The following is a 15875-nucleotide window of genomic DNA, read 5'->3' as shown; positions in this document are numbered from 1 at the left end:
GGTATATAACTGTCTGTATATTTGGCGCAGTTGAGACATACATTTCCTATGTATTTTCCTATGGTAAATCGGAGTGATTGGTCGTGTTTTCAGTGTCTCTTTATTTTGCGCTGGTATTGCGTGGCTAAGAAGTTTTATCAAGAATGGCATATACTAAAATGTTCCTTTAATAATGGAGCTTCAATATCTGTGAGTTTTATTGGCAAGCGAAAACTGATTTCGCTGTTATTTTATCTGGAAATTACTCATTTTTTTTAGGTCAATATTCAAAATATTTTACGAGAACAAGTTGACACTTTTCTTGATTTTTGCACTCAAATCGCGTGCGATTCAACTGTATTGGAACTTGCAAAGAAGCTTGGTGATTAATTAACTGTGTTGTTATGGCACTGTTTGCAAAGCATGGATAACGAAACTCTACCAAAGACTTAGCTACATAGCAATGCCTCAAGTAATAGTAATACGCAGGAGGGACAGAATTCAGAGTCCGATCGAGAAGAATCGGTGCAAATGCTACGAAGACCAGGCAGCTCTGATACAATAGCTAGTCGTCTCACTACTCTCACTCCATTAGACCAGCTGATTCCTGACAGCACCGACTCGGATGCAAAGATGGAGCTCATCTTCCAAGCCAGAAACCAGTTCTTTGATGGAAGATGTGATGCTGCCTCTGTCTCTGCTTTGTTGGCCACTTTGGACGGGGCGGAGCTCCGCTCCTTGCGTGAGCGGTTATTCGCCTGTCATCCTATGTATCCTATGTATCCTATGTACATGTTTGTATGTCCTATGTATGTTTGTTTTAAAAACGTTGCAGCGGCGCTGGGAACTGCAGTCTTAGATCTGGGTATGTTTGACATCTGCAACTCTTCATATACACATTAACCCTATTTCGGACGGGGAGACCTTTCAGGATTTTCTTGTACAATTGCCAAACGCCGCGAGACATTCAGCTCCTATTTGGTGACTTTTCCTAAATGCTCATTGCGCACATCCCAGCAAAAAAAAAATGCCGGGTCAGGTCAGCTCAGGTAACCAGAGCGGGTTTGTTGACCCCACCTCAGAAAAGTTTGCAAACACGTCAGAGCTTGAGTTTTTCACGAAGTTATTTCCTCTCATCAAGTCTTCAAAACAGTACCTGCAGTATGCGTCGTTTGTATATCTCAGAATTTTTGATCTGTGACCTGAGGTTAGGTCAGAGTCAGGGCTGCGGAGTCGGAGTCGGAGTCGGAGTCGGAGTCGGTCGGAGTCGACAGTTGTGACCGGAGTCGGAGTCGGAGTCGGAGTCGATTTTAGAAACCCGAGCCGGAGTCGGAGTCGGAGTCACCGAAAATCTGTCGACTCCGCAGCCCTGCTAGGTCTGCGGAGTCGGAGTCGGGAGTTGGAGTCGGTCGGAGTCGACAATTCTGCCCGGAGTCGGAGTCGGAGTCGGAGCTGGTTATTGAAAGCCGGAGTCGGAGTCGGAGTCGGAGTCGCCGAAAATCCATCGACTCCGCAGCCCTGGTCAGAGTCGTGACCTTTACATTGCAAGCCTATGGAAAAGTATTGAAATGCGACCTGCACCTCGAGTAAACGAGTCAAAACCACCCAATTCTTTAAGAATTATGACAAATTATCTTATTTGTAATGATCCAAGTGCCATTTACTGACAGGGACACCGGAGAGGGTTATCTGAGCCGAGATCATGTGAGGTGATATCTACCATACATCAATGCTCACAATACTTACAATATTGACAATGCTTTTGCTTACAACACTTACAATACTTACGATGAGACCAGCAAGCACTCTGCCGTTACAGTTCTAACTTCTGCTTCGAAAAACGACGTTACACACATTCGCTGCCAGCATAACATGTATTGTTTGACAGTAACAAAATACAATTGACATCTGAACCCCAAACGGACCGCCATCCACTCAAATTTTATAACCCTGACCGGTCAGGGGGCGAATGGAGGTCATTTCCTGGGCATTACACTCAGCCCTTGCACAAAATATCTCACCTCACAGTGATCATTACAACAATAGCACCGACTTGATAGTGGATTTCAAAGTACTTGCATCAGCTCTTCCTGCTATTGCAGACGATCATCTCCTCAGGGTAATGTTGTTCGGGACATGAACGAAGATCGTTTTCGGAGTTTCATAAGTGCTACTGCAACAGCCTGGCACAAAACAGGACTTGTACGCTCTTCTCTGCACTTTGCCCTTCAGTATATCACAAAAGAATTGTTTAGAATCCATCTTACGCTTCTTTCACAGTCTCCCTTGCCACCGTAGGGCGTAGATAGATTGCTGTTGCTGGTAAGTTAAGGCACGGTAGATAGAAATTACCTCGGTTCTCAACGCCTTAAGTTATTTTCATAAAAAAGAACAAATAAATGATCAATAAGATGACAGGAATGTAAACATTTTAATCGTAAAGTAGTCCAAATATTGGAATAAGCTTTTGCTTTTCAGCATCCTCCGATTCATCATCTTTATCATTTGAAAATTCGAGGTACATAAAATGTTTATCACGCGCTCATGTTAAGTGGGAATATAGTACACGGCAGACACATCAATTTTTGACACTAAACATTTCATCCGTAAATGTTTTAGCATAATTTAAAGTTAAAAACAGCGCGAATGGCAGAGTGAAGCAAACAACATCTTTCACCCATTGATATAACATGTAATCTGTGGTGCGCCAGATGCGCCATTATTTGTCAACCGCAGAAGGTGACATGTGACGTAACAGCATCAAGAGCATCTTTTTTCAAGAACTTTTCAAAACAAGTTTCCTATCTTTCTTCCCCCATTTCTCTCAGCTTATTGATTTTATGAGGCAATGGTATGCACCATAAATTCTGTGAAAATAGTTTGATCATTTTCATGCATTCTTAAAAAAACGAGTTCCCAACCCCATTGTATGGGAAGGTATATCACGTATCGCTTTGATCTCACCCAACAGGCAAAGGACTACTCGCAATTGTTTATTCTTGGGTTAGCCTCAAACTTGCCATACAGACGCTGGAAACGATGAAAAACGACGGAGGTAAATCAACGAGACAAGCATGGCTTTATGCCTCGACGGTCAGGCTCAATTCGGGGTAAAAGGCGAATATGTTCAAGCAAGTCTTCAACTCTCATCTTGTGTCTCCAAAAATTGTACCTACATGAGCAAGGTAGTGCAGGTTATGAAAGCCCCTGGATATTCTTATCTCTCACTTCTACTCGTTATGTAAAAAGATAAGTGAAATACAACCTCTCGATAAAAACTATTGCAGTAAAGAAAGTAGAAACACAATCTCAGACCGGTTAGGTGGTAGTAAAAGAAGCCAGCGGGCAGCGACCGGGAGCCCTTTCGGAAGCTTGGCCTCAGCGCCGCCTGGCGGGAGGCTGCCATACGTCAGCTTCTCTTTTCGTCCGCCAGGCGGCGATGGCTGCGCGCCCTGCGCGGCCGGCCGGCGCCCGGCTCGTCTCTGAGGCAGGGATCGATGCGCGGCGAGTCTTCGATTGGCGCTGAGCGCACCGGGCCGCCGGCAGCACAGGTCAGCAAACATAATTAACACCGGCCCCGCCCGGCCAGTGGAGTGCATGCACCCACCTCGAGGAGGCGCCTCTACCATCAGCATTCACCTCAAGCCGCCGCAGCCGGTCGGCCGTCAGCCCGGTATTAGCGAGTTAGTGGAGCCTATTTCGGTGGAAATCGCCCGCCGGCTAGGTCGCCTATGGGCTGGGTCGACCGACGGGCGGCGGGTCGGTCGGTCGGTCGGTCGGTCGGCGGGTCGGTCGGTCGATGTCCCCAGCACCGTTCATTTCGTGCCGACGGAGGGGGTAATCGGCCGCCAGAGCTGGCCCGGGGGTGCACTGTACTTACGCCCACGACTCGAGGTATGGAACAGGTACCTAGCCGTTTGACCGATCAGAGTCCGCGAGTTTTGGCACGGACAGGCGAGGTACGGTTCCATGGTGAGCACTCCAGTACGAGCACTCAGTACGCCGTGGTAGTGCCCCCTGAGGGGAGCGGCGCCGGTGGTGGCGGTATGGATAATGATTCCGCTCGGGGAGGGGAGAGGACGCCGCGATCAGCGCAGGGAGGGGAAGACAGCGCCGCTCCCGAGCCATCCTACCCCACTCTCGGACCATCAGAGACGGGAAGAGAGCGCGCCCGGCAATGGAACCGTACCATTTGTCATGGTGCTTGTCATAGGTAGGGCGCCGTCAGCGCTCCCCAAAGAAAATTACACCCGAGCCGCACAGCTGCGAAAACGGCTAAAATCACAACCGGGAGCGTCTATTTTCCGCGGAAAAGGATGGTTTGGACGATAAATCAGCACACTAGCACTGCCAGTAGAGCGTCTGATAAATGAGCTGACCGACCACCTCCCCCAGGCGCTGTAGACATGGCTGTGAGCCGGGACCTACTGTCGGTGCCGCTGCGACTATACATCTATGGACTGCACGGCTTCTTCACGGAAGTCATCTTCACCGCCATCTGGGACTTCGTGCTCAAACAGGACTTCCGGTTCCACGGTAAGACGAGGGACGACAGACAGAACGACACAGGACGTAAGGTGCCGTGTGTCGCTGGGATGGAGGGAGGACTGGGAAGTTTCTCGCTCCAAGCTGAGAACTGTGCATTCTGGTGGAAGTGATTTCAAAAGATGTCATCCCTCATAGTTCATAACAAGGGGGCAATGTGGTAACAACGAACGCCACTCACCACTCTATACTGAATCATCAATTTGGGGAAAAGTGTAATACGTGCACCATGTCCCACTTCACCCTGCTCTGAAGTGCGCTCCCTTCCATCCCGTTCCAGGGTGTACCAGCATCTGGTCTCTGTTCATCTACGCGACCGGCGTGTTCGTCAACGAGCGACTGTTTCTGCGGATGCGGGACTCTGTGCCGATACTGGTGCGGGGCCTCGTCTACGTCCTCTGGACCTACACCTGGGAGTACAGCACCGGGCGCGTGCTGGACTTTTTCGGCGCCCGGCCGTGGGACTATACCGAGCTGCAGTACAACATCCACGGCCTGATCGCGCTCGAGTTCGCGCCGCTCTGGTACTGCGCCTGTCTGGTCAGTGAGCAGTTCCTCATCAGTCAGATCCTGCGACTGAGTTGGGGCGCCGGCGGCGACCGGCCGGCGCGGGCCGGGAAGGCGGCGCCCAGCCCGCCGGCCGCGCCGCGCAGAGAGGAGAGGAACGGATACGGACCCGGCGGGGAGAAGAGCGCAGGAGGAAGGGGAAACGGGACCAGAGGAGACGGCGGCAGGGCAGCCACCAAGGCCGGCAAACGGAGAAACGGGCAGAACGGAACCGCGAGACAGGCGGCCGCGGGCAAGGCCGGAGGACGGCAAAACGGTGCCAAAAACTGACTGTTCACTGAGTGAATACCGACAGAGCTCGGCTGGGAAAGACGACCTCTTCAACTCCTACTTCATGCAAAGTGAAGCTCAATAAGGTTAAGGAAAAGACTATTACGATGCATTATTTGATGTTGCTATGTAAGCTCATTTTTAGCTTGTTAGATGTTGATGTTGATGAGGCAAAATTTTGTAATTTGAAATGAATATGTTAATAATTATGAAGCCAACTGTAACGCATAAGTTTCATTATGTGACCTGCCGTACTCCATGGCCGAACTACACTTGGATAAAGACACGAAACGGCGAGTATCGAGTCATACGTAGGTTTAGCTCGTGGGAGCAGAGTAAGTAGATAACATGCGTTGCAACAACGCTTTGTCTAACGTCCTATAACTTCTGTCCCTTTATCAATCATAGTGCACTGTGTTCTGTGAAATTGTTACGCAGAATATCCTTCAAATTTCAGCGATTGTCGTAGCATCATCGCGCTCAATCATAGCTGTTTGTTGCACTTCAGAAGTAGGTAAGTATCTCTTACTGCCACACTAAGCCTGTACATCAACACTGACTCCCATGGTATTCGAGAGGTAGTAACTGGGGTACGCGCCATGTGGTAGAGTCATTCTTAATGTAGCGTTGAGCATGCATCGAACGAGGTCGGTCTCAAATCGAGACAGGGCAATCGAGTTCGAAACCGTTCAGCCGTTTCGAAAGGTTAGTCGTAAAATAATCCCAGACATCCAATACGTTTCTCGGTAGCGTAAAACCGTCTCTGTAGTTTCCAATCAACCTTTACAATGTCTGCAGGACATTGCCAGACCTCTATCACGGCGAGCAATTGACTCGCCACTTTCTCTTTGTGAAAACTGTACAATGTACGTCGTACGAGCATTATCATACAGCCATATAGGCCGGGCTAGCAAGGTGCCAGAAGTGTGCCAGAGTGTTCAATTCCTCCTACCCGCACATTAACAGACTCTGAACAGCCAACACGGCAAAGAGGTACCATGGGAAGTCTGTAGATTGTTCTACTGCTGCCCATTAGCGGCAGCTGACGAGCCGTGACTCCCCTTCGGTTGTCATGGCGACCGGTGCACGCAGAAGCAGACAGCCCGCACTATCAAGACCGCAGTAACCTCGCACCCGCCGTAGACAGGGTTTTATAGAGATTCAAAATAAATACATCAGTCTGTGTCTTGGTGTTTTCTGTTGTGATGAGGCGAACGGTATGATTTATGAATGACAAAAAAGACCGATCATTACTCTTGCCCGTCTATCTCAAGTAGGACTACAAGTAGAGTGAGATACCTTTTAGGTAATTGGAGACATCTAGGGAGCTCTAGGGAGTTCGACATCAAGTCATCACGAAGCATTCGACACAGGGAACTAACTAAGCCGGAGTCACACATGAGCTACTGAGCGCTGACCGGTGCACGAGTTTGGTGAGACTGAGGACCATCTTCTCACAACGCACAGGCAAACAGGAGTATGGCAATGAGCCTTTGATGGAGCTTCAGCAAAGCCTTCGCCGATATGACCAGCATGGAATCCACGCTACAGCCTTTGAATAACAGCCAAGAACTCGGGTCGAATACTAAACTGTTGGGCAGGTCCTAGAAGAGAACTGAGACCAAAGCCCTGTTTCAAGGCGCTGCGCTACAGCGCGCTGCGCGTAGCGGTGTATTGGGTTTCCATGGAAACATCAACAAACTCGGACGCTCGCAAATCTGAAGCATTGCGGCGAATTCGTCGCAAACGCCGCACCAATACTGTAGCGCACCATAGCGCCGTGCCAAGAAACAGCGTCCTGAGCGACCGAGCTGTGAGATGTCGTGACGGGGTTCCCGTCTGCTAACTTATTGATCTGGCGTCCCAGCCGGACCAGAGTCCACTGAAGCTCTGTAGGCCTGTTGAACATTGGACTAAAACCCATGTAACATGTAACATGTAGCCATATAACATCTGCGGGAACAAGACGGGAGCTCGAATCGGCAGATACAGCATCGAACTCGATGTGAGGGACGCGATTTAACCCTCGCCGGCACAGGCCATTTTGAGTCCTTCGACGGCACAAGGGGGGGGGGGGTTGGTACGACCCCCCCCCTCGCGTTTGGCCCCTGATCGAGCTAGAGCTTCGCGGAAAAAACGAGCGTGTTGCCCGTCACGAGAGGAAGCCGATGATACCCAATTTTAAGGTCCTAGGTCATCGGGTGACCTTCCAGGTCAGGTCAATGACCCGAAAACCGGGAAAATCGGGACATGTTAGAAAGTCGTAAAGTGTGGCTGCTATGAGGTTTTCCGGGGTGCTGATCACGAATATCGTGTTAGTTTTGATCAGAGATGATGTCTTTCAGCATTTAGACCAGGTCGGGTCAGGTCAGGTCAGGTCAACCGGTAGGGGTTGTGACGGGTATTCGTAATACGTGTCAACCGCCTCGGACAGCTTCGTAACATGTTACGAAGGCACCAAAACTACTTCGTAAATGTTCAAATGGTTGCTTAATTCGAATTCAGCTCCAAAAACTAGCCTAGAAACATGTAAAACTCGAAAAAGTGAACCGAGGTCACCCGAGGTCACCAAAGGTCAATGACCTGACCTGACCTTCAGGTGACCTTGACACCCACCCCAATGCATGGGAGCAACATCAAATCACATGTTTGAACGTTTGAAACCACCAAAAGCTTGCAAACGCGCGGCTAATGCGAGCCGACATGCGCCGAACCGCGATTTCGGCCAAACATGGTCACATAAAAGAGGTCAAAGGTCAAAGGTCATTGGGATCAGGGTCATGAAATTTTCAGGGTAGGTGTAAAATTGATCAATGCGAGGGTACTGAAAGTTTCGTCGCGATCGGTCGCTTTTTACGCGAGTTATTCGCGAAAAACCTTAGGGGGGGGTTGCATCAACCCCCCCCCCCTGTGCCGGCGAGGGTTAAGCGCCACGCAACGGCAACAACGATAACTAATACTTCCTCTGGTCCGTACAAAATCAGAACGTGACATTGCCACCCATAGAAATAAAGTTGTTACCGTATCGGTCTCAGACGTATCCGATGGAGGCAGGACGAGTCAGGTCCAATCTAATTGCTTGGCCAATTAAACGAAAGGAAACTTAAGTAAGTGTAGAGTACATGGGCACAATATGATTGCTTGGACACTTTGACAGAGGGAAACTAAGTGCAGAGTACTGGGTACCAAGCGGGAGTCGAAAGGAAATGCGAAGGTTCTCCTCCTTGTGAAATGTACTAACCGTGAACGATAAAAACAAAGTAGTAGTGGAATGAATATTACAAGATACAAACACTAGAACAACAGCTTTTCCCCCGGCCCATGCTTCAAACTGCGAATAAGCTAAAAGACCCACGTGGATAAGCGAAATATGAAATCTCTTCATATCGTATGCCTACATACCAGCACAGCTGCACGCACGACTGAAGAAGCACGCGTAAAGAGGTAAGCGGCAGCCCGGCTCTAACTACGAATCTACTAGCACTACTGCGTCTGTCGGTACTCACACCGGTGTGCTGTCCCGGTCGCCCCAACGAAGTCGATTACAGCGCGAGCAGCCGCGATTCGGCCACCGGCGTGGCGTGATAGATGCTGCCCTCCCGCTCCAAACGTATCAGTCACCGCTTGATGCAATGTATTGTCCACAAAATTGTAATTGTAAAGCACAAGGGTGTGCCACGGCCTGGAAACACAATCACATACATGTGTTAGGCATCAGCTGAATGTTGTGGGACTGTTCGTCATGCTTCACTTTTACATAAGACCAGTAGCGACTTTATAACTATTTAGTGGTAGCTGAAAACGAAATGTTATGCCACAAAAAGCAACACAAAATGCGTTTCTAGCAATTTAAACTTTCGTACCTGAAAATATATCGATGAAGCTCTCCATATCCAATGGCTCTCCCTGAAACAGTTTCACATCAGCGAGAAAGCGACAAGGGCATGAATGACGATGAAATTCGTCCAAATGTGGACACTGTTAGACAGGTGCGTCCTATCTTGAACGCGGCACTGTACATATACACATGGGAAACGATGCCCGCAGTCTGGCACGAAACACGCCCAGCACCATAACACTAAACACCGCGACCACCATCAGTCCTAGCGGCCGGCGACCGCACATCACACTCTCACTCACTCCGATCACGCCATATTTCCAGTCCCCAGTCCAGTCCAGTGGCACTTCCAGTCCAGTCCGACAGTCGCACAGCTCACAGCTCAGTCCGAACCCGACCCCGATCGCTGAGAAGCCGGCGAGCCGGAGCGTTTGGATGCCGCCGAGCCAGACCGAGATCCAGAGCGGGACCGCGAACGGGAACGGGATTTAGACTTAGACCTAGACCGGGACCTAGAACGAGACTTAGAGCGGGACTTGGAGCGGGACTTGGAGCGGGATCCAGACCTCGAGCGCGAGCGGGAACCGGATCCGGAGCGGGAACCCGACTTGGAACGCGACCGGCGCGACCCCGGCGAGCCAGAGCGCGACCGAGAGCGGGACTTTGAGCGGCTCACCGACCGCCGAGAGCCGGCCGAGCCCGAGCGCGAGCCGGAGCCAGAGCGCGACCGTGATCGAGAACGCGATTTGGAGCCAGACTTTGAGCGCGAGCGTGACTTGCGCGGCGAGCCGGAACGCGAGCGCGCCGGGCTTTCGTCCGAGTCGGAGACAATCTTGCCGCGTCCGCCGGCGCCGGCGTCGTCGCTGCTGCTGTCGCGGCGGCGGCGGGCCCCGCCCGAGTCGGAACTGTCCGAGTCCGAGATGGTCGCCTTGGACACCACCTTGCGACGCTGCTTCACCGTCAAGCCGTCCACGTCCTCGGTCTCGGCCTTCTTCTTCTTGCGCGCGCGTCCGCGGGGCTCGCCGTCCGATCCCGAGCCGGCCTCGCGCTTCTTGCGGCCTTTGCCCGGTTTGCGCTCCTTCTTCTCGCGCGGCTTGCGCTGCTTCTTGCCGGACGGACCGCCGCCCTGCTCGCCGCCAGAGCCGCCAGAGTCGGAGACGTAGTCGCGCCGGCCGCGGCCGCGCTTCTTGCCGCGGCTGGGCTCTGACGGGATCTCTGGGATCACGACGGCGTTCTTCATCTTCTCCTTGAACTCCTCGCGAGCGCGCATCTGCTCCTCGAGACGCTGGCGCCGCTCGGCCTCGCGCCGGCTCTGCTCCTCCTGCTGCCGCTGCAGGAACGTCTGACGCGACTCGTCCTGGCGGCGGCGCTGTTCGCGCTCCTCCTGGTCCTGTCGACGAGCGCGGGCCACGTGGTACTGCGCCTGAGACAGCAGATCCTGGCACTGGCGCGCCTCCACCTCAGCCATCGCCAGGTCGTACTTCATGCGATCGCCGTTGATGGAGAGGTACTGGAAGTACTTGTGCGCCAGGCCCAGCTCGTGCACTGCCTGCAGCACCGTCTTCAGGTTGGACTTCTCGTCCTTAAGGATCTGCATGGCGAGTCGCTGCAGCACCAGCGCCAGGTTATAGAGCAGCACCGTGTCCTGGGGCGACACACGTCGCGCCTGCAGCAGCGTCATCTTGGCCTCGCGCAGCTTGCCCGCCTTGAAGTAGGCGCGCGCCAGGTACAGCAGCACCTCCACGTTGTTGTACTTGAAGAACTTCTTCTGGCAGTTCTCGTACATCTGGATGGCGCTGACCAGCTGCTTCTGCTCCACGTACACGTGCGCGATGTTGAGCCACACGTCACAGAAGTCAGCCGTGGCCTCGCGGACCTGGGCGAAGATGTCGCGGGACTCTGAGATGTAGCCCTTGTGCGCCATGACGGCTCCCACGCCGTTGGCCGCCCAGATGTTGCGCGGGTCGTGGCGCAGCACCTCTTTGTACATGGCCAGCGCGCGCGCCTGGTTCCGCTGTAGCTTGTCTTTGTCCTTGGTGGGCACATGAAGCGTCTGTAACCAGACGTTCCCCAGCGCGATCTGCGAGTACGGATCGTGCGGCGTCGTGTTCAGGATCCTCTCGAACTTCTTCTGGCCGGGTCCCCACTCCTGCTTGGCCAAGTGGAGGTTGCCGATCAGAGACCAGGCGTCTGGGTGCTCGTTGTTGACCTGCAGAGCTTCCTTGAACCAGTCAGATGCCTCGTAAATCTGACCACGGTCGCGGGCCATGCAGCCCAGTCGCAGGTAGCAGTCCACGTAGTTGGGGTGCTCCTTCAGGATGTCCTTGTAGAGCTTCTCGGCACGGTCGTTGAGCCAGCGCACCTCGAACAGCCGCGCCAGGTTATAGGTGATCGTGATGCTGATACTGTTGTAGTACTGCGCGTCATGCTCCGACTCGCGCTTACACCGGTCCAGCGCCAGCTCGTAGTTTTTGTGCGCCGCCTCCTGGTTGCCCAGCCGGAACTGCAGCGAGGCCACGTTGTTGAGCAGCTCGGGCGGGATCTCGGCCATAACGTTGTCCTTCAGGATGCCGATGGCGTGGTTGTAGGCAGCCAGCGAGCCGTTGAGGTCAATGCCTTCCAGGATCTGGGCCAGCTCGATCCAGGCCTCGATGTCATCCGGAAACTGCTCGGTGACTTTCTTCAGGTGACCCTTCGCGATGTCACGTTTGGACTCGCTCGTCGACGTGGCGTACAACGATCCGAGGATCTTCATCGTCTCGTAGTTCCCCGGTTGCAGTTTGAGCACCTTCTCGAAGCACTGTGCGGCGTTCTCCGTATCGCCACGGTAGATGTACATCTGGCCGAGTCCGTAGTTGGGTAGCACGAAGCTCGGCGGTGCGAACTGCGTCGCCTGGTAGTAGTACTGGAACGCCTTCTCGTAGTCCGCCTGCACGTGGAACGCGCGTGCCAGCTGGTAACAGCTCTCGGCACGCATCGCATCGTTCTCCGTGTTGTAGAGCGCATAGGTGGCCAGCTGCCGCACCTTGCCGTAGTCCTTCTTGAAGAAGAAGTGGTTGGCCAGATGGTTGAGCACCATGGGGTTGGTGGGGTCGATGGTGTAGGCGCGCGACAGCATCTGCACACCACTGCGGATCGACTCCGGCTGCTTGTTGTTCAGCTCCAGAATGGCCAGTCCGACGAGCGCGCCGACACAGTTGGCGTCCAGGTCGAGAGCTCGCTCGAACGCCAGCCGCGCCTTATCGGCGTTACCCAGCTTGAGGAAGCAGTGGCCCATGCCGAGACGGACGTCAGCCGGACACTGCGGGTTCGTACGCAGCGCCTTCTTGTAGAACGCCAGCGCACCCTTGTAGTCCTTCTTGTTGAAGGCAATGCAAGCCTTGCCGAGTAGCGACGGGATGCTGTTGGGCGACTGGTTGAGCACGAAGTTGAACTGGGCGTCGGCCTGATCCATCTTGTCGCCCTCCTCCAGCAGACAGAAGTAGGCGCGGCCCAACAGGTGGTTCTGATCGTACATGATGATCTTGTCAGCCGTGGTGTACAGCAGGGTGGCCTTGGTGAACAGCTCCTTCTTGCGGTCCTTGTTCTTCTCGCTGTTGGCCTGGCGCACATAGTAGGCGGCCAGCGTGTCCAGAGCGCGCATCTGGTCCTTCTGGAAGTCGCGGTAGTTGAGGCTGGCCTCGGTGCGAGACGCCTCCAGGATCTTGACGAAGTCGGCGGCATTGTTTTGTTTGAAGTAGTGGACGGCCACGGTGACCCAGAGGTGGAGCGGCGCCTCCTCCTGGCGCAGGATGGTGAGCACCTCGTCCCCCTCTGGCAGCTGGCCGGCGTCCAGCTCGATCACCTCCTCCGGGTTGTCCCGCAGCGGGATCTCGATGGTGCCCGCTGCCGACGCCATCGCGTCTGAGAAAAACACAGCACACTTCAGTCAGGGGATTGCAACTTGTCTCTTTGTAGGTAACGTTAACAGTTATTGCACAGGTTCTGTTGTAGTATAATACTATACTGCAGATCTGAATTTGAATGTTCGAGCTAAGATTGTCATATTTTTTTCTCTCTCTAACCCTTTTCAGTGTCAGACAAAACTGTTTGGCCAGAAAACTTTATTTTTTAACATTTCCAAGCTAATTATCTACAATGATGTCACAAAATCTATTGCCATGGATTACTATCCTTCTCTAGTAACAAAATGAGCCTCTCCAGCATGGAGATTGTTACTGCAAAACAACCCAAACCTCTTGGAATTCTATTCACTATAGCTTTTGCTGTATGGTTATCAGTCTTTAACTAGGCCTGCTTTTATTACGGAGCGAGCGAAGCGAGCGTAGTCTTTCCTTAGATTAACGGAAATTTCTGAGTATGAGCGGCCGGCCGGCCGGCCGGCCGTGGTCACGCTTTTGCGAGGCTTATATCTCAGCAACCACTTGACCGATTTACACGCGGTAATTTTTGTAGGGTAGCTTCATTCCTTCTACCAAGTATTGGACTATTCCCGATGCATGTGGGTGACCCCTTATGCACGTGCCACGTGCAAAACGAAGAGGTGTCAGTTTTGTAATTGTTGCAATATCTCGGTAACTACTTGGCCGATTGCGCTGAAAGTTGGCATGTAGGTAGGCACCCACTAGGCACTGCATATACATGTGCCAGAGTTGGGGTGCTGCTGCACGTGCGCACGTGCAGGGGTCGTTTCCAGATCTCGGGAACGGCTGGACCGATTGCGCTCAAATTTGGTACACGGTTAGGGACCGGTTAGTAGGGTGCCGTGCACAAGTCAGTTGGGACCCATCTTGCACGTGCGCACGTGCAGGGTGCCGCTTCCAGATCTCGAGAACGGCTGGGCCGATTGTGCCCAAATTTGGCACATCGCTAGAGACCAGTTAGTAGGGTGCCGTGCACAAGTCAGTTGGAGGTACCCCCTCGCAATTTCGCACGTGCAAGGCCCACCCTCTCGCTCGCTCCGTTAGTCGCCCCAAAAGGCGTTATACTGGTTTAGAATCATTCATATCGTATCACTTCAATCAACAAAACAAAAATTGATTATTTGTAATAAAAGTCACTGAGTAAATATCCATCCAAGTTAAAAAGAGAAGAGACAGACAATTTTTTGGCAGCACACCTATTCCAAAAAATGCATTAAAATTTCGGGTACCTATTCCAGACTGTCCCATTTGTGCAACGATCCTGTGCGAAAACACGTGGTCTGCTAGAAAGCAAAGAAAATATTTTATATTATTTAACAAATAAGCTAAGGAAAAGGAAACGCAACTCTGAAATGTGAATCACCAAACAGTAATAGAAGTTGGGGAAACTACGAGGCGAGGATCCAAAAATTGATCATCCAATCAACAGCTGGAGTGGGCGGGGTCATGACCATATAGGGTCATAAAATCAGAAAACTTCATCTTTTCCATGCATCCTAGCATTCAAATGAAAAAATAAGGCATTAGAATGTTTTTAACCACACAAGGCCTACACTCACTCGGTGCACAATTAACTAGCGGCTCTATATGGCAGATTTACACAAGGTCAAACAGTGATTGACAAATATGGCGGATTGAAACAGACGCGCCAAAAAATGTAAGCACTATCATGGTTTTAAAATGTCATTATCTTTATCATTCTGCATGTTTTTTCCAATTGTGGTTAAATTATCATTTTAAAATTTAATACCTGTATTTATTGTAATTAAATTAAATCTTATAATAATTTTCTTTCAAAATCCCGATCCAATTATGGAATGGCCAGCTGATTGTGATGCCCAGAACCTGCAGGGAATCTATTTTTCTATAACCATTTTTGAGTGAATTCATCGAGTTTAATCGAATCTCGTTAATTCCTAGTGGAAAATGGAAGCCTTCTCTCCCCGATAAGTGGACGCGATACCGCAAGTACCAGCAGGCGGCAGGTTACACTGTTAATACCCGTAGTAGCGAGGGCTGCATTTATGCCCATTTATGGTCATCAAAAGTCTATTTATTGACCGATCCATTTTTGGATCTTCGCCTCGTAGTTTCCCCAACTGATGTCTAACAGAAATGTCTACAATTTTTGTCTAATGTCTACCAGCTTGAACGGTAAATGTCAAGTTTAAGTCCTAAGAAGATTTCATTGATAAGTTTTTCATATTTTTACATTATTTGACATCCTGAATCCAAAAATGATACTCATATGTCTCGCAAATAAAAGGAAAAAACATAATCAAACCTGACCTAACCTTACCTACTTACCTATAACCTACCAACCTACAACCTACAAACCTACCCTAACCTAACCTAACCTACAAACCTACCTACCTACAACCTAAAACCTACAAACCTACAACCTAACCTAACCTAAAACCTAAAATTTTTGCTGTTTCATATTCGTATCAAAAGCGCCACAATTGTAGTTAGGACCTAAACTTGACATATACCGCTTGAACTAGGAACACTCGACGAGACCCACCTTGACCTGTGAAGTTTGCTTTAGCTTTCAGTTTATCCCTGCTTCAAGACAGGACCCATGTTAAAATTGAATATAGGTTGAGGGCTGTCTTAGACCGAAATTCACATTAAATTCGCAAAAAAAAACGCATTGAAAAGAAACTCAAACTGGACGTTCCTAACAGCTGGACTTTTTGCACGCGTTCCCCGCCAGGGGGCGCCACTGAGGAAGCACCCTCTGACGTCACGAT

General features: G+C 51.2%; 2 protein-coding genes across 4 annotated transcripts; one reads left to right on the top strand and one right to left on the bottom strand.

Moving 5' to 3' along the window:
• The first annotated feature begins 3101 nt into the window (after nt 1–3101).
• LOC122365602 (transmembrane protein 229B-like) lies at nt 3102–6545 on the top strand. The gene is made up of 3 exons (XM_043336953.1): nt 3102–3164; nt 4375–4515; nt 4805–6545. Exons 2-3 carry the CDS (start codon nt 4386–4388, stop codon nt 5359–5361), a joined length of 687 nt encoding a protein of 228 aa, XP_043192888.1. The 5' UTR covers nt 3102–3164; nt 4375–4385; the 3' UTR covers nt 5362–6545.
• A 2433-nt stretch (nt 6546–8978) lies between these two features.
• On the bottom strand, nt 8979–15875 carry LOC122365600 (RNA polymerase-associated protein CTR9 homolog). 3 transcript variants are annotated; one of them, XR_006253773.1, is made up of 3 exons: nt 15647–15832; nt 9225–13102; nt 8979–9043 (listed from the first exon to the last, which is right to left on the bottom strand). XR_006253773.1 is itself a non-coding variant. In XM_043336950.1 (2 exons), exon 2 carries the CDS (start codon nt 13095–13097, stop codon nt 9582–9584), a length of 3516 nt encoding a protein of 1171 aa, XP_043192885.1. In that variant the 5' UTR covers nt 13098–13102; nt 15647–15875; the 3' UTR covers nt 8979–9581. The 3 variants fall into 3 exon arrangements, 2 of the variants coding, with proteins under 2 accessions (XP_043192885.1, XP_043192884.1); XM_043336950.1 differs by having other exon boundaries at nt 8979–13102; nt 15647–15875; XM_043336949.1 differs by having other exon boundaries at nt 8979–13102; nt 15653–15832.

Source organism: Amphibalanus amphitrite, unplaced genomic scaffold (genome assembly GCF_019059575.1).
Source record: "Amphibalanus amphitrite isolate SeventyFive unplaced genomic scaffold, NRLGWU_Aamphi_draft 000750F_arrow, whole genome shotgun sequence".
In the NCBI taxonomy this organism is placed as follows: Eukaryota; Metazoa; Arthropoda; class Thecostraca; order Balanomorpha; family Balanidae; genus Amphibalanus; species Amphibalanus amphitrite.
The sequence above is the reverse complement of the archived record's forward strand: the minus strand, read 5'-3'. Positions and strand labels throughout refer to the sequence as shown.